The sequence below is a fragment of the Dreissena polymorpha genome, chromosome 4 (assembly GCF_020536995.1).
Source record: "Dreissena polymorpha isolate Duluth1 chromosome 4, UMN_Dpol_1.0, whole genome shotgun sequence".
Classification (NCBI taxonomy): domain Eukaryota; kingdom Metazoa; phylum Mollusca; class Bivalvia; order Myida; family Dreissenidae; genus Dreissena; species Dreissena polymorpha.
Window position 1 is genome coordinate 124,752,885 of NC_068358.1, and position 25,209 is coordinate 124,778,093.

Genomic DNA, 25,209 nt, shown 5'->3' on the forward strand with positions numbered 1-25,209 from the left:
CAGTTCTTAGCTGCATCACACGCAGTACGGGATGTTACGGGGAGTTTTCGCGGCTTATTTTACATTATAACATATTGCTGGTCATAAACCTATAGATACAAAACAGAAAACCAAAAGAAGAATGGAAGTGAAATTTAAACATATGAGTCAACCGGCCACACGAGAAGTATCCGTATTTATAAGCGCGTTCTTCGAACAAACCTGTTTTAGTGGTTTGTCGGACATTGCTATTTGATTCGAGAATCATCGTGCTCATGCTTAAAGTGATATTATGGGCATTTTGCACTGTTGAATTGAGCTAAAAAGAATTAACAGGTCAAAATAGTTAGTTAAAATGTGGTTACTGATCAATTATCTGCAACTCACCTTGCTACCAGTTGTTTATAAAAATATATTTTTTATTCGATATTCTTACGTGACCCACCCAGTCCTGTAAGCCGAAATGATCCGTAAAACAATATTGTGTCTTTGTGTCGTATGAACAAATCTGCACTAAAACTAAATTTAGGTTCAACTCGTAAACGCATGATCAGTTGTCAAACGAAAGTACGGTTGATATTCAAATGCATTATTTTTCTCTTTCTGGTATATTGTTTTAGTATGTTGATGCTGCATTAATTAATATAAGTGTATATGAAGTAGAAACATCAAAAATAATCAACGGTTGCGATAGACACCTATAAACTGTTACATGCTCATAATATCACTTTAGTACATTAGGCAATATGGTGGAATAATTATTGTTAAATTTATCAAAAATAATATTTATCATTGTATTGTTGAAAACACATTAAGAATCTATTATTGACATACCATAATTATATTGCTGAATATCTTCATTTAACATATTTCTGGTCTAAAGAAAATTCCAGGTCACCTAGTTCACGGATAGCGTCTTTATTATATAACGATTATTTTACTGGCCGCGAACTCCGGTGATGACCTGTATATAAACTCTAAATGTCCGCGAATTGACCCGAAACCTCGCGGGTTGAAATGCAATGCTTTAAAGTGAGGCCTCGCTTCCACTGCTCTATATACTTTTACATGTTAACATGTTGACAGGAATATGGAAGTAAGTACTAAACATGAGAACATAGCCTTTTAAGTATAAACGCTTTTGCGCTGGTAATACTCTGAAAATAAAAGGTGTACGCACAAACTGTATTGATGTCGAGAATTGAGTGTAAAACTGTTCTATCTATTAAGCCTTTTCATTCGAGATAAAATTGTTTCATACAGTAAAACAGTGTTACAAAGACGCGGATATGTTTCCAATGTTCTGGTGGTATACTCAAATCAGTCAATGGAATAAATGAAGCGTATTCATTCGTACCTAGCCGCGGGAGATTTTATTTGAATATTATTGGACACTTACAAAGGTCAAGTTAGGGTGAAAAGCTGGCTTAATACAGCTTACGCCGAACAAAAAGGCTTAATAGATAGAACAGTTTTACACTCAATATCGACATCAGTACAGTTTGTGCGTGCACCTTTTATTTTCAGAGGATTTCCAGCGTTAGAACGTTGTGTACTTAAAGGCAATGTTCTCATATTTAGTACTGACTTCCATATTCCTGTCAACATGTTATATGTAAAAGTATAAAGAGCAGTGGAAGCGATGCCTCACTTTAATGATTTGCATTTCAACCCGCGCGGTATAAGGGGTCAGTTCGCGGTTAGTGTGTTTGAATGTCAGAGTTTATATACAGGTCATACCTTATGTGCTGATCGGAGTTCGCGGTCAGTAACATAATAGTTATATAATACAGACGCTATAGCGTGAACTAGGTGAACCGTCTTCACACTAGAAAGATGTTTAATGAAGATATCCAGCGATATTATTTTATGACATGTCAATAATAGATTCTTAATGTGTTTTCAACAATACCATGATAAATATTATTTTTAATTAATTAACAAGAATTATTCCATCATATTTACAAATGTATTATTGCATCATATGACTAATGTATTAAGTATGAGCGCGATGATTCTCGATACTGTTAATAATCGAATCAAATACACGTAGCAATGCCCGATAAACCACTCAAACAGGTTTGTTCGAAGAACGCGCGAATACATATTTAAAATATGTACGGAGACTTCGCGTGTGGCCGGTTGACTTTTGTTTTCTGTTTTGTATCTATAGGTTTATGATCAGCAATATGTAATAATGTTAAATAATAAGCGAAAACTCCGCGTAACATCCCGTACTGCGTTTGAAGCAGCTAAAAACTGCACAGAAAAAGATATTAGCCATTCTTGATCTCATTCATTTAAATCTTTACCTTCCATAAACTCAAACCACAATCAACGCCGTTTATCTTTTTTTAAAGATATTTCTTGTCTATATTTGGTGGCAGTGATCTTGAACTGATACGCCCCAAATACAACAAAACCTAGGTTGTCATGCATGATTGCTATATCTTGTGTTTCGTTACGATCGGTTAGTGCGAACAAAATAAGCGACCCGAAACCACCTCAAAACGCCAAAACCCCATTCTAATAATCAGGATTTTCAACTTTATTGAAACCCTGGTTAATAAAGAATAACCACACATGTTAGTCGCTTTTGTGTCAATGAACTTCAGCCTAATGTAAGTCATATGTAGGAATATCTAACTGGTAATGTCATATAAACTGACCCTCCCCCCCCCCCGCCCCGCTCAACAAGTGTTCGGACACAGACGAACTCCGCTATATATTCTAAAGTCGACAAAAAGACAGAGGCCCTAAACAGGTCGCAGTCAGCATTCCTTCCATAATAAATACATCCACATTCATCAGTGCAAGTTTGAGCAAAATCCGCACATCAGTAAGATCTATAAATACACGTGTTTCTTGATAGATCTTTGGTCAAAGGAGTAGAATAGCCACAATTTTGGAAACATAACTAAGGGTAGGCGTAAAAAAGAAACGAATAATATCAAATTAAAATTTATCTGTTTATTCTTTACATAAACTTTGTAAAAGTTTGTGGTTAACATAAACAACATAATTATATAATGTAGTTAATAACGAACGTAATTATTCTTTGCATAATAAATGTTTATATAATTTATATATCTCCACAATCTGTCACAAATAACAAATATGTACAACTTTAACTTGAGCATTTTTAACTAGCATTTATTGCATTGACAACAATATTGCATATTATTTCATTGACAACAATATTGCATATTATTGTATTGACAACAATATTGCATATTATTGCATTAACAACAGTATTGCATAACATATCCATATAATTTATTGATGATGAACGGTTGATCTCAACAAAAAATAGTTTATTCTCGTGGCAACTCTTAACAGAGAAGAGAGTCATGATTGTCGTTTGGCGCTCACCTGAGTTCACCAAGAACTGGCATTGTAATGGGGCTGAATATCTCTGAATGCGGCATTGTCCCAAGTATATTAATAAGCATGAAGAAAAAACAAACTTACAGGATGCCAGTATTTTAAAACTACTTTTTTACCATAATGTGGATTAATAAGAAGCTGTTGATTTATTATTTGAGATCTGATCAGCACTCTCTGCAACGAAGTTTTTAAGTTTTCTATACGTAATATAAGGCAAACTGAAACCCACTGGTTGCCTAGTTGTATAACTGACCCTCAGTACTTAGGGAGACATTCACTTTTAAATATAGGTAAAATGGATATTATTATGCTGATTGGAAGACATGTTTTAAAAGAATCATAATTATAACTTTTAGGAAATGAAGAGGGGACTGGTGGAATATTACTCTGATTTTATTACAACATCAGATCATCAATTTATGAGATATTAAGTTTCCTAAACAGCCATGTAGGAAAAACACTCCATAGCAGCCATGTTTTTTAACAAAATAAAAACTATTCTGAGTAATTTGGTAAAGGGTTATAAAGGAGAATTTCTGTGAAATTGTTTTGAAATTCGATAATCAAATTTCTAGTAAAAGATCTTTTTTAATAGCGATATTGAGGCAACTGCCATACCACCTGTCGGCCATATTTCTTTCTTTCAACACAATTCTTTGAAATTTCATAGAGGGTCATCCAAGGAACATTTCTGTGAAATTATTTGAAATCTTATCATAATCTTATCATAAGTCTTTGAGCAGATGATATTCAAAATTTTCAATAAAGCCATATAAGGAAAACTCGGGGCAGCAAGTCCCCAGGTGGCCATTCTTTTTTAATGAATAAATCAAATCTTTGAATTTGGCACAGGTTAAAGCAAGAAAAATCACAGTGAAATTATTTCGAAATCTCATGAATTGGTTTCCGAGGAGATTTCCAAATTGTATTTCATGTAGCCATATAAATTTTGCTAGTTTCTTAAGCTTTCTGGTGTTCATTGCAACCATATTTTAAGCTATTCTATTGAATAGAATGAATTTGCTTAAAGACAACCCTAGACACATTATGTCCAAGTTTAGTAAATAGCCACCTGGTAGAAGTTATTTGAAGTGAAATATTGATGCCCGACATGGCAGGACGGTCAGTAATTGACCGCGATAGTTCCCCTTTTGAGCGATTGGTCCAAAGGTTAGCTAAAATGAACAAAAATATGGTCCTTGTGTCTCATCAAAGGACAAGCCCCCTGTTCTCCCCCCCCCCCAACCCCATGAAGCAGGCAAGGCAAACTGGCATATTCTGGGTAACAGCTGGTCCATTATAAAGGAAGACGGCCAAAAGCAGTTTTGAATGCAAGCTCAACAACAGCTTGCGGAGTGGACTCCAGGAAACACACGTACATCTCCCGCTGTTTAGAACGTGACAGCAGTCGTCTGAAATCGACAAACAGACAGTCTTTTCAGAAATTTAATGCATCAAAACTTAATACAAAATTATTTTCTCACTTTGAAGTGTTAGAATTTGCAAGTTACACAATCATTGCTTAATTCCTTTGCACTAAAACTTAAAATGGTTGTTTATAAGCTAATAAAAGAACGACAAATCAACAAATATTTTATATAAAGGACGCAGTGACCTAATGGATATGGTGTCTGCCTAGCGACCAGGAAGTAACAGGTTCTATGCCCACTTTAGGAGCGTTCTTCAGACCTCCTTAATAGACACCAAGTACTGGTTCTACCAAGGAAATGAACTCAAGAGCGTTTCAATAAGCTTTTGATGTATTCTAGCTTAAGTAAATAGGTTTAAACTACATATTTTATAATTCTACTTCACACAATTCATCAAAATGACCTTGATGTATCAGTAACATCAGGTATGAAATTTACATCAACCATTACAAAACATGATAGTGATAAAAGTGAACGAAAAGTAAGCAACATCAAGAAATTTCCCAATGACTTTTCATGGCGCAATCAAGAGCTTACCCCACCACCCAGTAGCACAGTTGACTAAGCTTTTTGTCTGCTGGACCTGTCACATTGCATGTAAACATCACGCCTTCCTCTCGTATGTGCACAAAGTCGTCATTTGAGCCGCAAACATGGTGTCTCTCAGTTTTACTTTGTTCCTACATGCACAAAAAATAATGTGATTTAATTAAAAAAAATCATAGTAGAAAAAGAGACTTTGGGACTTACTTTTGCTATTTGCAATATTTGAAATGGCTGCATGTAAACATACAGGCTATGTAAAAATATTTTCAAGTTATTTGTACTGCATAAAAAACCATTACATATCCAAGATGCAGAACAATAAATTTAATTTAACTAATTTTGTGACAGGGCTGCCTTGGAATTGGTTATACAATATAAGGCTTATAAACACAGTGCTACATTTATATTTAAGGCAGTCCAATAATTTGTGTTATATACCAGCTGTAATTTCCAGAAAACAGGGCCAAGTATTACGAAAACTTTTGACTGATATTGAAAATTAATTTTACTTAAAAAAGAAAGATTTTGAGCGACATTGCTGTTAACTTATCGATTTAACACCCCATGAAGACTCCCAAAAACCTTGTCAGTTTGTGGAAATTGATCATCAATTTCATAAGTGATTACCAAACTTTATAAATCTATGACAAAAAATGGAAATCGATGTAAAATGAAATCGAAAATCAATGTAAGAATGTTTCGAGAACTCGTTTGCAGGTTCAGCATTGCATTTTTGTGAATTTCACAGACTGTAGCCAACACCTTTACGTTTTCTTACAGATATGTTCAAATCATAAGATTAACACAAAGACTTAACCCTTTGCATGCTGGGAAATTTATTGTCTGCTAAAATGTTGTCTGCTGAATTTCTACAATTAGCATTTCTTCGATTTTTTTTCAAAAAATACTATCAGAAAAGCAAACAGTTTGGCTCCAGATGAGACGCCACATTCTGTGGCGTCTCATCTGGATCCAAACTGTTTGCAAAGGCCTTCAAAATTTGGTTCCCGCACTGAAAGAGTTAATGCCAACACTGTATAAGTTGAATTCAAAATTGAATAAGAAGCTGCAAAGCAGTTTGCAGTGCCAAACAGATACTTACTTTGATTTGTTTGGCACTTGCAAAAACAGTTTTGATTTTTTGAGCAGCTTTCTTGAAGCATTTGTGAATTTGTTCATTGGTTGGTGAGGCGGCCATCTGTTGTGAGGAAGATATGAGAACTCCCTCAAGATTGTCAATATAAAGCAGGTGAAACAGGCAATTGTTCATGCCAACTGACAGCCTGAAACAAACAACAGCAAGTTACTTGAACTGAATGATTTCCAAACATGTTCTACCCATTTACTTCACTGGGACTTTATCTCTGAGGTTGTTACAGAATGTTCAGAATGAAGAAAAAATGTCGAGCTAACTTACTGGTATGTTGCCATTCGTTTTGTAAAACAAGTGGATGAACAAAACTGATAATAAATATAGGAGATTAATTCATTAATTAACCCTTTTCCCCAAAAGAAGCAAAGTGAAAATGGTTATGTAACTCGCAATCTGTTCAGGTTTAATGCTGTTTGCTGCTCATCAGTGACTAAGGGTTGGAAATAAAGCCTTTAAAACTTGAATTTAGTAAGAAAAGGTATTTAATTAAATCCAACTTTCTAAGAGACTACAAATGCGTCAAAAATACGTATCTATGTGGTAAAGGGTTCAATTACACAATGTATGCTATCAGGTTCATGTTGGCGATCTTATCAAGAACAACAAGACAAAAATTTCAGATAGTCTATGATTGCTTACTTTCTATTAGTGTTCAATGGATATGAATCCACTTTTGTTGCTAAGGTACTGTACAGGCAGTCGGAAACTTCAGGATACAGTCTGCCTTTTCGGCCAGGCTGAAAGCAAAGAGCAGAATTCAGTGTGAATAAGAAATCAGAAATAGAGCTTGTTGAAAACATATTAGAACCTTGGTATGACAAAAAGGAATACAACACATAAAACTAAGTTCAAGACAATAAGAACTTTTGAAACAAGAGCTGTCAGAGGACAGCGCGCTCGACTATTCGAGTGCTTGACAGTATAACGTAAGCCATCATGGGGAAATGGTTCATATTCAATAATTTATTAGACAATCTTTCAAGAATAAAAAAAGGAAAAAAAAAAATTTTTTTTTTGGGGGGGGGGGGGGGGTAGGGGGGGTTGAGAGGGGGGTATAATGTGGGGTGTGGTCATTTATTAGATGATCTTTCAAAAATAAAAAAAGGAAAAAGAAAAAAATAATTCTGTCAAAATGCTTGATACAGTTGTCTGCTCTTGTTTATAGGTTGGGGTCATGTTGGTAAACAAGTATGCAAAATATATAAGCAATATGTCAAAGGACATAGGAAATATTTGGGGTAGTACGCAAACTTTAACATAGATTTATCAATAATATGCATATTCTAAGTATAAAAGGGGCAATAATTCTGTTAAAATGCTTGATACAGTTGTCTGCTCTTGTTTATAGGTTGGGGTCATGTTGGTTAACAAGTATGCAAAATATGAAAGCAATAAGTCAAAGGACATTGAAAATATTTGGGGTAGTACGCAAACTTTAACATTTGCTGCATATTCTAAGTGGAAAAGGGGCAATAATTATTACAAAATGCTTGATAGAGTTGTCTGCTCTTGTTTATGGGTTGGGGTCATGTTGGTAAAGAAGTATGCAAAATATGAAAGCTATATGTCAAGGGACATTGGAAATATTTGGGGTAGTACGCAAACTTTAACATTTGCATGCAAACACCAACGCTCACGGGAACGGCAACGCCGGGGTGAGTAGGATAGTTCCACTATATATATTTCATATATAATAGTCGAGCTAAAAATGTACAGAAATTATTGTTCTAAAGTTTTATCATATATTGTGTACAATATTTATATTTAATACATTTACAACTAAAGCCAAGTGATGGTTGTCAGAACATATGAATAAATAACTCTTCACATTCATTGTCATAATCCATTAGCCGGAATAATTATGCAATAATACAAACAAATGAATTTCTTTCAACATGCCCACTATACTAAAGGGGGTATAAGGAAATTGGAATGACATTATGAAAATTGTGAATGAAGTGAGGTCATAATTAAATTTCTGCAAACCCAAAAAGCATTTCATTAAAACTAAGCTGTCCAACTATTGGTAAGCATTATGGCATGAAAACTGTAACATTAAAATTTTAGGAACAAAATTTGTATATTGTACCTTTACAACTGAATCCAAGCTGTTACTGCTTAACTTTCGCACTTCACTGTGAGAAGTGTGAGCGTCTACGCTGCGTGACCTGGTGACGGCAGGGGACTCCCCCATCCCAGGGTTCCTTGGAGAAATCTCCTGCAGTCTCCTGTCCTCATTCACCACAGAGGGAGGACTGGTCGTCAGAGATGTCAGTGTGGACGATATACTGAAATTACATATAAACTCCACATTACAACATCTGAGATTCTAAGAGTGGCAAGGAGAAGGGTCTAGGGTTAGATTATAAGAGTGGCAAGGAGATGGGGTCTAGGGTCAGATTCTAAGAGTGCCAAGGAGAGGGGGTCTCGGGTCAGATTCTTAGAATGGCAAGAAGAGGGGGTCTAGGGTCAGATTCTAAGAGTGGCAAGGAGAAGGGTCTAAGGTAGAGTGGCAAGGAGAGGGGGGTCTAGGGTCAGATTCTAAGATTTGCAAGGAGAGGGGGGTCTAGGGTCAGATTCTAAGATTGACGAGGTGAGGCGGGTTTAGAGTCAGATTCTGAGATATGAAAGGAGAGGAGGGGGGGGGGGGGTCTACGGTCAGATTCTGAGATTGGAAAGGAGAGGGGGTCTAGGGTCAGATTCTAAGAATGGCAAGGAGAGGGGGTCTAAGGTCAGATTCTAAGAGTGGAAAGGAGAGGGGGGGTTGAATGTCATATTCTGAGATTGGAAAGGAGAGTGGGGGGCCTAATGTCATATTCTGAGATAGGAAAGGAGAGGGGGGTCTAATGACATTTTCTGAGATAGGAAAGGAGAGTGGGGGGGTCTAATGTCATATTCTGAGATTGGATAGGAGAGGGGAGTCGAATGTCATATTCTGAGATTGGAAAGGAGAGTGGGGGGGTCTAATGTCAAATTCTGAGATTGGAAAGGAGAGGGGTGGTCTAATGTCATATTCTGAGATTGGAAAGGAGAGTGGGGGGGGTCTTATGTCATATTCTGAGATTGGAAAGGAGAGCGGGGGGGGGGGGGGGTATAATGTCATATTCTGAGATTGGAAAGGAGAGGGGAGTCTAATGACATATTCTGAGATTGGAAAGGAGATGGGGGTCTAATGTCATATTTTAGATAGGAAAGGAGAGTGGGGGTCTAATGTCATATTCTGAGATTGGAAAGGAGAGTGGGGGTCTAATGTCACATTCTGAGATTTGAAAGGAGAGTGGGGGGTCTAATGTCATATTCTGAGATTGGAAAGGAGAGGGGGGTCTAATGTCATATTCTGAGACTGGAAAGGAGAGTGGGGGTCTAATGTCATATTCTGAGATTGGAAAGGAGAGTGGGGGTCTAATGTCATATTCTGAGATTGGAAAGGAGAGTGGGGGCCTAATGTCATATTCTGAGATTGGAAGGGAGGGGGGTCTAATGTCATATTTTGAGATTGGAAAGGAGAGGGGGGTCTAATGTCATATTCTGAGATTGGAAAGGAGAGGGGGTCTAATGTCATATTTTGATATTTGAAAGGAGAGGGGGGGTCTAATGTCATATTCTGAGATTGGAAAGGAGAGTGGGGGCCTAATGTCATATCCTGAGATTGGAAAGGAGAAGGGGGTCTAATGTCATATTTTGAGATTGGAAAGGAGAGTGGGGGGGCCTAATGTCATATTCTGAGATTGGAAAGGAGAGTGCCGCACGACAGCTATTTTAGAAAAAAAAAGACCTTTGACCTTGAAGAATGACCTTGATCTTTCACCACTCATATGCAGCTCCATGAGATACACATGCATGCCAAATGTAAAGTTGCTATCTTCAATATTGCAAAAGTGATGACCAAGGTTAAAGTTTTGTGACAGACACACAGACAGACACATACAATAACAGGCAGGCAGGCAGGCATGCAGGCAGGCATGCAGGCAGGCAGGCAGGCAGACAGAGAGACAGACAGACCAAAAACAATATACCCCAAATCATTTGATCCAATCATTTGATCCGGGGGCATAAACATGAGAAATTGATGATCACAAAAGAAATACATGTCAAATAACAAAAAATAAAATACCATTTTAAATGAAAGTGTAACACTTTGTATACTCTCACAAACTGTAGACTGTTGACCAAAAAGAAACCAAGGTTTGCAAGAATGCACATTCCAAGGGAAAAATATTGACAAGATTTACTTAGCTTTATGATACTGGAATACAGAAAATCCATCAAATGACACTAGTACATTGCTGGAGACTTCAATAGCCAGTCTCAGAGTTGATCATATGACACCATTGACAAGAGGAGAAAATAGAAGTTTGGCAGGAGGAAATTCTGACCAGTCTGCATTCTACTCAGCTGCACGGCTGTTAATCACGGGCGCCATCTCTTTTTTCCCATGCATTAATAAATTAATTAATGCTATTTTCGAGGTGGCACTAAGGACCAGATTTTGAAAATTTACCAAATAATTCTTCAGAGTGAGTAGGTTTTAAATGTTTCGCATTATTATAAAAATCAGACGATGTAGTGTGATTCAGCGAAGATTTTTTCATCCACAAATGTACATATACATACAACTACAACCAATTTGGCTACATTAGGACCTTTGTAAGTTGTGACATGGTGGAGAGTTTGAAAGCAAATCAATGTACCGCCACCCAATTAATTTGCGAACGACATCAAACTATTGCGTTCAACATAACCTAGTCGCTGCATGCACAGACACATTGACATATTGCAGATCTATTAGATAATTGTGTATTTTTCCAAAAGAGATGGAGCCAATGCCAAGGAGGTGGAGCTAAGGACATGAGGTGCCGCCACCTCCTTGGCATTGGCTCCATCTCTTTTGGAAAAACACTAAATTATCTACTGTAAACGTATACAAATTCGTCGGTATGAAATTTTGTGGTTTAATAAAAACCAACTAATTCGTTGACACTTAATTTCGTGGATTTCAAATAAAAAACAACTAATTCGTTGTAGGTCATTTCGTGGATTTCTAATCTTTGGGGAAGACCTTCATAATAATTAAACTTTTATTAAAACAACCAGAGTAACATAACGAAGCATAATCTGCTAATCTGTGATGACAGCAAGACTAGAGGTTAATGTGCACTGAATCACGAAAGTGTTGCCGATAATTGTCGAAAAGAGTGATAAAGTGGCGCACTTGTGGGTCCCTGCTTGCTAATTGCCATCAATGTTGTTCTGACAATATTTGCAATTCTCAGCGCAATCGGTCCCCTATTAGTAACAATCCAGTAATAAGGTCCCCAAAATACACATATGAAAACCGTTCTGTATCTTTTATCTTTAATTGGCACTAATTGACATATGTGATAAATCTTCAAACTGTTAATTTGACGACGTCACGTAAACCAGAACAATCGTTGATGTATAGTTTAAATACCTTGCTTGATTTACAAATATTATTACCCAAACACTTATCAAGAAAACAACATATTGTATAAACTAGAATATCTCAATCAAATAATGTCTCTTTCAAAATGGTTGAAAACCGGAACAGTTCAGGCATGTTCTCCTACTATAGCAGGATTGCTCCACCCTGCAAAGGCTCAGTCTACGACTGAAGCATTATTGACACAGGCCGCTAACGATTCAGTGACAGAAATGGTCAATGGTCGTAAACGGAAGCGTTGGGAGTACGCTACATTCGGAAACAACCGATTTCGGATTAAAAATGTATAAATAATCGTTGGTACTTGAGTTTGTGGTTCAGCGAACCAACAAAATCCACGAAAATTCGAACCACACGAAATTTATTGGTTTTACAGTATTCGATCGACAAGAAGCCAATGTTTTTGTGCATAAGAAAACTTATACATGTTCAAAGCAAGTTAGTGTTAGTGATTTTGTGGGGTGGAAATTTGCTCATCACACAGGCAAAATACATCCCTGTTATGTTAAGATCTTTACCATGCCATAAATTATAAAGGTAATCACGTTTCAAAATTGGCTGTTATTATATGTATCTGTGTATGTGTGGATGAATTAATCTTCACTAAATCACACTGCATTGTCCAATTTTAAAAATAATGCGAACAATGTTGAAAAAACATATAAATTAACTCACTATATAGAATTATCCGTGAAATTTAATAACATCCGGTCCTTAGCGCCACCTCGGAAGCAGCATTGGCTCATTTATCAATGCACAGCAAAAAGGAGGTGGCGCCCATGATTAATGGCTATGAGCTACCATTCAACCACAACCCCAGACCTGGCCCTTTAGCACAGAAATATCAGTAGAACTATTAAGTTACAGTTAGGAGGAAAAGACCATCAACCAGTCTTACTTACTGTCAGCACCATCTCCAGCCCCACCCCCCTCTCTTCCTCCCCAAAAGATTGAATTTCAAAAAAGCCAAATGAGGTGCCTGCTTTATCATCCAGACCCAAGAACTGGCATATGACCTTGTCAACAGTGGAAGGAATATCAACACACACAAACCATGAACGCTGCAAAAAGAACTCTAACAAGATGGCCCAGAGTGGTGAGAGAAGAAAATACATTATTTTAACAAGAGCTGTCAGAGGACAGCGCGCTTGACTATTCTAGTGCTTGACAGTATAACGTAAGCCATCATGGGGAAATTGTTCATATTCAATAATTTATTAGACGATATTTCAAAAATAAAAAAAGGAAAAAAAGTACTTTTTTTTTGGGGGGGGGGGTTGAGAGGGGGTATAATGTTGGGTGTGGTCATTTATTAGACGATCTTTCAAAATAAAAAAAGGAAAAAAAAAATTGGGTGGGGGGTAGGGGGGGGGGGGTGAGAAGGGAGTATAATGTGGGGTGTGGTAATTTATTAGATGATGTTTAAAAAATAAAAATAAATTGGGGGGGGTAGGGGGGGGGGGGTGAGAGGGGGGTATAATGCGGGGTGTGGTAATTTATTAGATGATGTTTTAAAAAAAATATTTTGGAGGGGGGGGGGGGAGGTTGGGTGGGGGGGGGGGAAGGGATTCTGGGTAGGGGCGTGGGGTATTGTTTGGGTGGAATCCATTGTGGTATTCAGGTAAGTGTTTTTTTGTCAAAGTAATAATAACATGTGATCATAAATAAAGAAGTTATGGCAATTTAAGCAAAATGTTCAATTATCTAAGTGTAAAAGGGGCCATAATTATGTCAAAATGCTTGATACAGTGGTCTGCTCTTATTTATAGGTTGGGGTCATGTTTGTAAACAAGTATGCAACATATAAAAGCAATATGTCAAAGGATATAGGAAATATTTGGGGTAGTACGCAAACTTTAACATAGATTTATCAATAATATGCATATTCTAAGTATAAAAGGGGCAATAATTATGATAAAATGCTTGATAGAGTTGTCTGCTCTTGTTTATAGGTTGGGGTGATGTTGGTAAACAAGTATGCAAAATATGAAAGCAATATGTCAAGGGACAATGAAAATAAATGGGGTAGTACGAAAACTTAAACATTTGCTGCATATTCTAAGTGGAAAAGGGGCCAAAATTATGACAAAATGCTTGATATAGTTGTCTGCTCTTGTTTATAGGTTGGGGTCATGTTGGTAAACAAGTATGCAAAATATGAAAGCAATATGTCAAGGGACAATGAAAATAATTGGGGTAGTACGAAAACTTTAACATTTGCACGCTAACGCTAATGGAAACGCCGACGCCGGGGTGAGTAGGATAGCTCCACTATATATATTTCATATATAATAGTCGAGCTAAAAATAATTGTTGACAATTTTATTGTTTATTTTTATTTTATGAACCATGCTATCGCCAGGTATGCCAGTTTTGACTCCAGGGGCAAAATGCAACCATATTATCTAAAGGACCATTATATCATGTTACTAGCCACTTACCATGTCTGACAGACACTGGCCATGTCCTGTGCGTACAGCTGTAACAGCACTGCCCGTGCTTGGTCAATGAGGAAGGGGTCAGGGGGAGACACGCCTGCCACACTGAAGTCGCACACACAAATACATATAAGTGAAAGTACAACTGCCCCAGCAAAAGAGAAACATTATTATGACAACTGGTCCCTAATGGAGCCTCATTCTAGGAAAACTGTGCATAATGCATGTGTGTCAAGTATAAGATTAGCCTGTGCAGTCCAGTTATAGAAAAATAACTTCCTCTAAGACCATAAGTGAATAAAGTGTACTGCAGTCGGACACATATGCCCCTCCAAACAGGGCTTTGAACTAGTGACCCCAATTTCAATAGGGGTCATCTACTGTCCAAGGCCAACGCACATGTGAAGTATCAAGCCAATCGGTCAATTCGTTGATGAGTTATTGATCAGAAACAATTTTCACACTTATTGTGACAGTGACCTTGACCTTTGACCTAGTGACCCCAATTTTGATAGGGGTCATCTACTTTCCAAGGCCAATGCAAATGAGAAGTATTAAGCCAATCGGTGAATCAGTTGACGAGTTATTGATCAGAAATGATTTTACACTTAGTGTGATAGTGACCTTGACCTTTGACCTAGTGACCCCAATTTGAATAGGGGTCATCTACTGTCCAAGGCCAATGCACATGTGAAGAATCAAGCCTATCGGTCAATTCGTTGAAGAGTTATTGATCGGAAACGATTGTACTTTTAATGTGTATCAAAGACCTTGACATTTGACCTAGACCCCAATTTCATAGGGGTCATCTACTGTCCAAGGCCAATGCACATGTTAAGTATCAAGCCAATTGGTCAATTCTTTGACGAGTTATTGATTGGAAACGATATTCATACTTAGTGTGATAGTGACCTTGACCTTTTACCTAGTGACCCTGATTTCAATAGGGGTCATCTACTGTCCAAGGCCAATGCACATGTGAAGTATCAAGCCAATCAGTCAATCGTTGAAGAGTTATTGATCGGAAACGATTTTCACACTTAGTGTGATAAAGACCTTGACCTTTGACCTAGTAACCCCAATTTCAGTAAGGTCATCTACTGTCCAAAGCCAATCCACATGTGAAGTATCAAGCCAATCAATCCACTTGTTGACGAGTTATTGATTGGAAATGAACTTGTCTACGACATTCAGACTGGTCTACCGACAGTCTACAGACAATCTACCGACAGTCTACCGACAGATAGTCTGAAAAAAAATTATTTGAAGAGGGGCATAATAAATATCATCCAAAAGTAACAGTTTCTTTTAATTATATGCTTTAGTACAATAAACAAACAAAAAAAACTTAAGCCAAAAGCTTTAATGTCTTTATGTATTATGAGTTAACAAAATTGTGTGTTCAATACGTCATAAATGAGCAAAGTTTTTTCATAACTATGGTAGAACAAAAATCTCCTAATTCTAATGATCTTGTTACTAAATAATAGTGTTTATTTATATAGGTTATTGTAAATCCATTAAGGATATTCCAAAAGTATTGTTATTTTTCAAAAAAGGTAATTGATACATTAAGACTAATCTTGATAATAGAAAAATATTGCACTTGTTCTGGTGGTTCAGTTCTAGAGGTTCAATTGCAATAAACCAAAAATAGTCTACATTCCACATAATTATAAACTGCAATGCATTGCAAAACATATAAATCATAAATGACGAAAAATAGCATTCATGAAAAAACAAAATAACTATTGATTCTAAAAATAAACAGGAATAAATTAAGTAAAAGAAACATCTATATGGACTTTCAATTATAAAGAAATTTCATTTTATTATGGTACAGTTAGCCTATTCTGGTGAATGTTCAACTGATGTTGCTATTTTACCTTATTTTTATTAAATCTATAAAGCATTATTTTGAAAAAGAATATTAAACTTGAATATTTCCTGAAAATATGTATTTAAACGATTCGTAACCTGAACAGGGCCAAAATCACTGAAAACCCAAAATAAGAGAATTCTTACTCACACTTTTGTGCATCCACCTGTCTCCAGCGACACACACATAATGAGGTTCTTCTGTAACAACAATACAAATTCAGTATGGGATTGTTTTTATTTGATATTTACAGCCAAATTTATATAAGGTTGCCGTGGTGAAATGGATATGGTGTCCGCCTAGCAACCGGGAGGTCACGGGTTCGATCCCCACAAGGGAGCGTTCTTTAGATCTCCCCCATAGACACCAAGTACTAGTTCTAGGCCCAGGAAACGGACTCAAGAGCGTTTATATAAGCCTTAGGCTTTCGATGCAATTGAGCTAAAATAAATAGGTTTAAACTAAATTACAGCCAAATTGATTGGATAGAAACCCATCATGTGCTTTATTAAGACACATGTTTACACCAGACAAAATATTGATGTTTGTTGTAAACAAAAACAATGTGTCCCTAGGGCATGGATACCCCTACTTTCCATTGTTTTACTTTAAACTCCACTTATGTCAATAACAAGCTTTTTTATGGCAAACTTTTACTCTTGACCACTGAGTGTGACCTTAAACTTTTAAGTAAGGAGACATGTGACTTGTTATCTACTAATAGTGGTAATTGAGTTATTTTAAAATTGCATGATGAATTACAAAGTAACAGTGTGGACTATCTGTTTTATAGCCAAATATTAGCCTTTACCTCTGAGTATAACATTGAGCTATGAGGTAGGGACACCGTAATATAAATTACAAGTCGTCTTATGTTTACATTTGTGCATAGTTATATATTAAAAAGTGGCATAGACAGGAACATCTTGGACAGACATCCATATTCTTGGACAGATTTACAGTTCAACTACTATAAACTGCCTTTCTCTAAGAGGGGCATAAACACGTGTTCTGAACATGGAAACCAACATTTTGGGGGGTAGTTTTGACATGTTGTTTAGTCACTTTAATAGTTCATGAACATAGAACAATAGGACAAATAGAAATGCAACGCTTGGCTAGGGGTGCAGTTTTGAATAAAAAAAAGCTTGTCAGAATATATTTTTTGTAGAGGTCACAGTGACCTTGACCTTAATCTAGTGACCCCAAAATGGGTGTGGCATGTAGTAATCATCAAGGTGCATCTACATATGAAGTTTCAAAGTTGTAGGTGGAAGCACTTTGATTTTAGAGCCATTGTTAAGGTTTCAGCGCGACGCAGACAGCAGACGTTAGACGTCGAACGGCGGACTACGAGCTGGCTATGACAATACCTCGGTATGTCTCCGAAAACGCCGAGCTAAAAATTAGAAGCGGAAGTTATTCATTCCATGTATGTAGAATATTTTAAGCTACCACCATGCCCAAGGCTAATTTCAAGAGAACATAAATCAGGAATTGTTTGATCAAACAATTGTTGAAAAAACATGTCTTCGAAATCTACAACTCATGGTGATTTATCATCACATATTTTAATGAAGTTTTATTTTAATAGCTTGAAAAATGTGATAATTGTGCACTTTATTAATTTAGAACATTTAATGCAAACAAACCAAAAGCGTGACTCAAATATACCGCCTCCATGAGAGGGATAATGATGTCTCTTGAAAATGTGCATGTTAACTGTATACAATAAGGTTATTTTGTATACGCAGCAATAAAGATACAATCAAACAAGATGTGTTTGTGAAACACTATGTCCCCCATATATTTGATCTTTGACCTTTAAGAATGACCTTGACTTTGACCTTGCACCACTCAAAATGTGCAGCTCCATGAGATACACATGTATGCAAAATATCAAGTTGCTATCTTCAACATTGCAAAAGTTATGGCCAATGTAAAAGTTTGACGCAAACCAACAAACAGACAGGGCAAATACAATATGTCCCCAAGTATAGACTGAGGGACATAAAAATACAATCCAGTATGCATAAAGTTCTCCTAGTGAAATGATTTAAAAACTATGAACATTTTATCATTACATTTGTATCAATAACGATCCTCATTAACTCACATATCCAACGATTAGCCAAAACCATCTAGCAATCAGCGGCTCAGAATAGCCGAACTGCTGTTCATCTGGGATGGTGTGACAGTTGCGTGTTGGGTACACCTCGCGCCATGCCACCAGCTGACCAAGACCAGGGTCGGTGCTCAGCGCGAGCAGTCCATGGTAGCGCAGGTAGGTGCTCACGTCCACAAGGTCCTCTCGCGCAAGGTGGCTTGATATCAGGTAGTCCTGTAATGGCACACAGGTCTCATGTGGTTACGGAGGATTGATGTAATAGGCCCATATTTTCTTAGGTTTTTATTTAAATATCATATTTTTTGCACATGAAACAAATGTATTGTATGTTTAACAATGTATCAAAAATTCAATGTCTAGGACTTTGAGCAAAAGGCTTAATAAAACAGGGAATTTAACTAAACTGACAAATTACATAAAAGCAGACATTTTAGTAAGCTCTTGGACACTTTCCAAATTACAAATATACTGAATTTGAAGGCTACCATTCGTAAATCAGGAGATCTTGATATCATTATTTGTTTTCAAGGCATTATAAAAATTAGCCTTACATCAATACATGTACCCTGTTATTAGATTTATTTTCTGTTAATTACTATAAAAAGTGTCTCTGTAAAGCTCAATTAATCTTTGGTAGGGTTTTAATCTTAACAACCACATTTAGGCATTTGCAATAGACAAAACAGCAGTCATCTACCATGTCATTATGTGGTCCGAGGAAGATCAGGATCTCCATCGTTTTTATTTGCCTAGATTAGGTACTTCTTAGTTACGGGTTGTTGAAGATATTAGTTTTCACTTATTTTTGTAACCATAGCAACCAGTTACCATAGCAACCACAATTTTTGTCAGACAAAAACCCCTGAAATAACCATCGATCCATGATCCGCATTGCCAGTTTCATCAGCCTAGCTTGAGTGCTTTATGAGACGTTGCAGGATCCAGATTTTAATTTTTAAATATGAATGCAAACATATCAAACCACAATTTTTGTCTAACAAAAAAACTGGCACTACATGCATATTCATTATATGGACCTCTTTTCATTTATTGAGTTTTATCAACCAAGCGTAAGTACTTTTTTTTGTTATGGCAGGATCCTATTTCAGACATAGAAACACAGACAGACGGACTCAAATTACACCAGTAGGTGACTAAATAAAAGATAACAACACAACTGCCAGGTAAGTAAGTGAATTATAACACATACCATTTGTTTGAAACTTTAGTTAATCCTGCTTGCTGCTGAGACAGTCTGACATGTGCCATAGAATTATAGGTCACTGTTAGGTGTTGATCACACAAAAATAAGAATTCAACTTTAGCAATGTGTTATTACAATGAGTATAAGTACATGAAACAAATATGAAACAAATGGGCCTCGCTGTGGGAAAATGGGACTTAATTCATTTCATAAAGTGTCATCCCAGCCTGTGCACTTGTTCAGTCACAGGCTAATCAGGACAACAATATCTGACTACACTGGGTTTTCGTTCTGAAGAAACTTGTTTGAAACAAAAAATCATTCAAAGCCCACAATGTCGTCCCTATTTAGCCTGTACAGACTGCACAGGCTAAAATGGGACAACACTTTATCTGCATGCATTAAGCCCAGTTTTCCCAGAGTGTACCTTTCATAATATCATATTCAGTACAAACCTTATAAAACAGGCAAGATCCTAGCACTGAGTAGCTCCGTCTGCAACCATAATAACTGTCAGACTGTAAGATAGAAAACAAACCATATAAACAGACAACACAACAAACTGACCTAGCATTGCTCTTATCAAGATTTTAAAATGGAAACGTTTGAATGGATCTATTATTAAATAAGTTGTTTTTTTCCATAGCTCTCATTGTAAATTTGAATTGCATTTATATGATTATAATTGACAACCAAAACTATATCTTGATGCAACATTATTTTAGTAACACTCACCATATCGCCAAAGTCTGCACTTTCAAATTCTGTTAGCATTCTATCTGCACAGTTCTGCAAAAAGATTTGTACATGTATTCATTAAAGCATATAAAAACAACTACACATATTTTTAACTTGTAACATTTGTGTAATTTCTTTTGAACAAAAAATCCACTAGAAAGTACTTAGATTACAAGATAAAACATCAAAAGGTAAACACAGAAATCACAATGGTTTGCTTTTGCAATGTCATTCAATAATGCTTTCAAAGAAAAAAAAAAATAGCATTTTATTATTGTGCTTATTGCTACATGTAGCTTGCTTACGACTAAGGCTAATGCCATCTGTTGAAATCCTGATTCCTTAGGTACTGAAAACTTTTCAACTCATAGAAACTCTGTTTAAGTTATTTCAGAGATTTCAGATTTCAACTACATTCATTCACAAATCGATACAATATGTGAATATAACGTTAATTTGAAAATTGTTAAACGGATCATATATAGAAAATTTCAATATTCAACTTTTTATTTGTACTTGTTGGGGATGCATAATTGAAATAGTCCACTATGTGATGCACAATCGATTCCCGCAGCACAGGTCATCCAGAAATCTGAATCTATTAATAGATCAGGGGGAAACAAACTACTGCTGATCAACAGGTATGGTGCGATGTCAAGAATCCAATACAATATCAAGTGTCTGTAGAATAACCTTGTTTATAGTGCTTGGCTGATTTTTACTAGCATAGCCGGGTGAAATCGGATATGCTCTGATAGTGTATAAAGGTTCGTTACAGGCAGCGGCAATATCTCCTGTATTCTCGCCATGAGGAGCTTGTATTATGTAAGATTTATCGTAGTGACGTTGATAACAATTTCTGCTTTCAAGATTTTCACCCACTGAAACCACTCAAATACACTAATCTTTTGTGTGGTAAGTGGTTTTGAGCTATTATCTTAGTTGCGCACTTGTTTAGCATTCATGGTTTGAATATCCAACTTAAAAGCATTTAGGATAACAGCTTTGGGAATAAACTTGAGTATAGTTGTAGGTCGAATTGACATAATTCCCTTACTCTTCGGCAATTGCACATGTGATAACAATAAAATAGTATAGCCTAAAGTTTGTTCTTATTTACAGTTGTCAATTTATAAAACGTTGACCAATAGTTCAACAATAACTATGCTATAAACCATGCCAAAAATTGAAAAATTAATCACCGACACCCACTTCTACTTTATTAGCGCTAAAACCGAATATCAAAATCAACTAAATATCAAACTCAGATTAGTTTTCTATACTGATGTCAAGGTCAGAGTCTGGTTTACACCAAGTGAATTGCTAGGGTAACAAGTAATACATTATATTGCTAGGGTAACAAGTAATACATTATATTGCTAGGGTAACAAGTAACACATTATCATCAAAGTGCGATCAACAGTGCTGTCTTTAGGACTACCTTTTTCTTGAGTAAACACTCTGGATCGCCATTTCCATCATGAAATTCCATTCATAGTGTAATAGGTATTCTATATTCCACCAACATAGTCATTAAGTGGTGATTGCCAATTATTTTATTTTATACTGTTTCTCATAGTACATTTGTCATCATATTTTCTATACTTTTCGAAAGTCTTAAAACTGGCCAGTTGTTGTTATTACATCTCTATAACATCCATTGGGTGGTAAACAGTGCACACACATCTCGTAATCATTTGCTTTAAGACACACTCTCAATAAACTAGAATGAGTTTATTTCAATTATGTGATTTAAAAAACAATAACTTAATTTTGAAAAAGAGTTCCGTCTAAGGTTATGCAATAGCGATCAACTTCAGTGCATTCAGTGCTTTGATTTTATTTCAGAGTGACTATGTAAAAAACTAAATTGCACAGCCTTACAATAAAAAATATATGTTGAATGTTGCCTTAATCTTAGCTCAGCCCAGTGTACATACGTTCCACGCTCTGTTGTGATATAATAATAAAATGAGCATGTATGCAACATTTATCTAAAAAAGTAACAACACTATTTTGCGTTTTACCCTCAATTAAAAAATATTCTTTAAAATATATAAGCTGCATATAAGCTAGACCTCTTCATGTTTGCTTGAGTGCATCAAAAGCCTTGGGGTCATTGAGAAAATCTCGAGTCCAATCTTTAGTAAAACCAGTAAAGATTCCACTTAGGTGTCACAAGAGGGATAAAATTATTACTCCTCTGCCACCGACCAGCCAAAATGCCACTAACAAACAAGAGCTGTCAGAAGACAGCGCGCTCGACTTTTCGAGTGCTTGACAGTATAACGTAAGCCATCATGGGGAAATTGTTCATAATTCAATAAGGTCAAGGTAATATAGTCATATTCTAAGTGGAATAGGACCATAATTGAAACATATTGATCGCTTATGTTTTAAAGAAGTTGTACCTTATAGACGATTTTGAGTTCAGGTATATTTTTTACAATCTATTGAACATTTGTAAAGACATAAAACAAACTAATAAGATTTTATTTCAAATTTGATAGCAATAGCTTGGGTGGGATGGTTGGACGGTCCTTCAAAAGTAAAGTGCATCTAAACACAAAATTTAACAAAATATTCAAAGTTACAAAGTCAAAAAATGCCATCACAAAATTTAACAAAATATTCAAAGTTACGAAGTCAAAAAATGCCATAACTCCGTCAAAATGCCAATCAGAGTTATGCAACTTGTCCTGCAGAGTCCCCTTATGATAGTTAGCGAGTGTTCCAAGTACGAAAGCAATAGCTTTGATACTTTAGGAATAAAATGGGCCTAAACACAAAACTTACCCAAATTTTCAATTTTCTAAGTATAAAAAGGGGCATAACTCTAAAAATAATGCTGACATAGTTATGCACCTTGACCTTCACAATTGTCTTGTTGCCATAAAGAAGTATTCCAAGTATGAGTTAATTATCTTTGATAGTGTTACAGTTATTCGACTTTATAAACAAGAAATGTGTTTTTAGAAACACCATGTCCCCTACTGCGCCGCTTTGAAACTATATATTTGACCTTTGACCTTGAAGGATGACCTTGACCTTGACCTTTCACCACTCAAAATGTGCAGCTCCATGAGATGCACATGCATGCCAAATATCAAGTTGCTATCTTCAATATTGCAAAAGTTATGGCAAATGTTAAAGTTTGACGCAAACACACAAACAAACACACAAACAAACCAACAAACAGGGCAAAAACAATATGTCCCCCACTATAGTGGTGGGGGACATAAAAACTTTAACCAATGCCGACGCCATGCCAGGGCGAGTAGTATAGCTCTCATTTTTCTTCGAAAATTTGAGCTAAAAATTTGCCATGCAGACCACCATTCCTACCTTCACTTCCTGAGGTACACACAGCACTGTAGCGCCTTGACTGAGATTGTGCAACATGTCGTTGTGGGTGCCAGACTCCAGAACACCGTTCCGACAATGCAGTTTTTCATGAAGTAGTGTGAAAAAGCAGTCCAGACTATAGTGAGTGTCCAGTGAGGTAAACGCGTGATGAACAGATCCATGGATGACTTGCAACAGGCGCACAAGGTCTTTAACCAGCATGGTGAGTGAGGTAAGGGAAAACCTACAACAGAAGTCAGTTATTGAATTACAGCATGTAGCCAATTTAATTAACCATTTACCACTTAGATACGTATTTTCACGCATTTGTTGTCCCTTAGAAAGTTACATTTAATTAAAGACCTTTCTTACTAGATTCAAGTTATGAAGGTTTTATTTCCAGCCCTAAGATACTGATGAGCAGCAAACAGCATAAAACCTGAACAGGCTGCGAGTTACTCGCAGGCTGTTCTGGTTTTATGCTGTTTGCACATAGCCATTTTCACTTCGCTTTTGAGTGGGAAAGAGTTGAAAAACATAGTAAATAGAAATAACCAATTTCACCAAAAAAGTTAAAATAAGAATATTGTTAGAAGAAATGGATTAAAACCCAGGGTTGCCATTCTGTAGCTAATTACTACATGTACATAATACATATAATATAATTTAACTGGTTTTCAAATAACTCCTGAAAATATATTGGCTATTTTTATATATTTCTTCAATTGGAGAGAATATCTCACTTCCACATTTTATTCTTGAAAGCTTAAAAGCTCACACTGCATCTGTAATTCATGTAGTTAGATTCAAATACTAAAAATAAGCTCAATCTCTGAAAGCTTTGTGTAAAAATCCTTAGGAAAAATGTTATAATACAGATAATTCCTTGGTAGGTAGACTCACATACCAAAAATGAGCTCAATATCTGAAAGTTTTACATAAACAACTTCGGAAAATGGCTATTATAGAAAAAAAATATAATTCAAAGGCCCTTAACTTTGCCAAAAATCAATTGAACAGAAGAAATTTAACACTTCATATGTAGGTCATGTTTGTGGTAGATAGACACACATACCAAAAGTCAGCTCAATATCTGAGAGCCTTGTGTAAATAACCTCCAAAAACAGTTTTTATATTGAAAATTCTTAAGTACAAGGCCCATAACTTTGCCAAAATCAATGGACCAGAATGAATTTCACACTTCATCTGTAGATAATGAAGGTAAACTCACAAACCAAAAATCAGCTCAATATCTGAAGTTATTGCGTAAAAAAAAACAATGCAAAACAGTTATTATACAGAAAATTTCTAAGCCCAAGGCCCATTACTTACGTAGCCTGTTAATATACTGTTAAGGACTTACATATGTTCAGGTGCAGAGAATACAAATAGACTGGGGCCTTCGCAATGATACACAATGTGGACTGGTTGGTCCTCCACCAACAAAGTGGTGCTGGAAAACAACAACACGCAAAACATCGGTAAACTGACTTTTGTTAAGAAAATGAAGTAATAAATAGA

The 25,209-nt window shown here is 36.2% G+C and overlaps 1 protein-coding gene across 1 annotated transcript in view; it reads right to left on the reverse strand.

The window, feature by feature from the left end:
* Positions 1 to 2,934: 2,934 nt before the first annotated feature.
* LOC127878992 (protein inturned-like) overlaps positions 2,935 to 25,209 on the reverse strand; it is a 40,315-nt gene continuing 18,040 nt past the window's right edge. Inside the window, exons 7-18 of the mRNA XM_052425571.1 lie at positions 25,052 to 25,141; positions 23,689 to 23,932; positions 20,341 to 20,394; positions 20,061 to 20,123; positions 18,390 to 18,614; positions 16,424 to 16,473; positions 14,398 to 14,499; positions 8,585 to 8,783; positions 7,135 to 7,232; positions 6,445 to 6,625; positions 5,334 to 5,476; positions 2,935 to 4,778 (exon numbers count right to left, since the gene is read on the reverse strand). Coding sequence (XP_052281531.1) covers positions 4,664 to 4,778; positions 5,334 to 5,476; positions 6,445 to 6,625; positions 7,135 to 7,232; positions 8,585 to 8,783; positions 14,398 to 14,499; positions 16,424 to 16,473; positions 18,390 to 18,614; positions 20,061 to 20,123; positions 20,341 to 20,394; positions 23,689 to 23,932; positions 25,052 to 25,141 — 1,564 coding nt within the window. The 3' untranslated portion in view covers positions 2,935 to 4,663. The remainder of the gene's footprint in view (positions 4,779 to 5,333; positions 5,477 to 6,444; positions 6,626 to 7,134; positions 7,233 to 8,584; positions 8,784 to 14,397; positions 14,500 to 16,423; positions 16,474 to 18,389; positions 18,615 to 20,060; positions 20,124 to 20,340; positions 20,395 to 23,688; positions 23,933 to 25,051; positions 25,142 to 25,209) is intronic.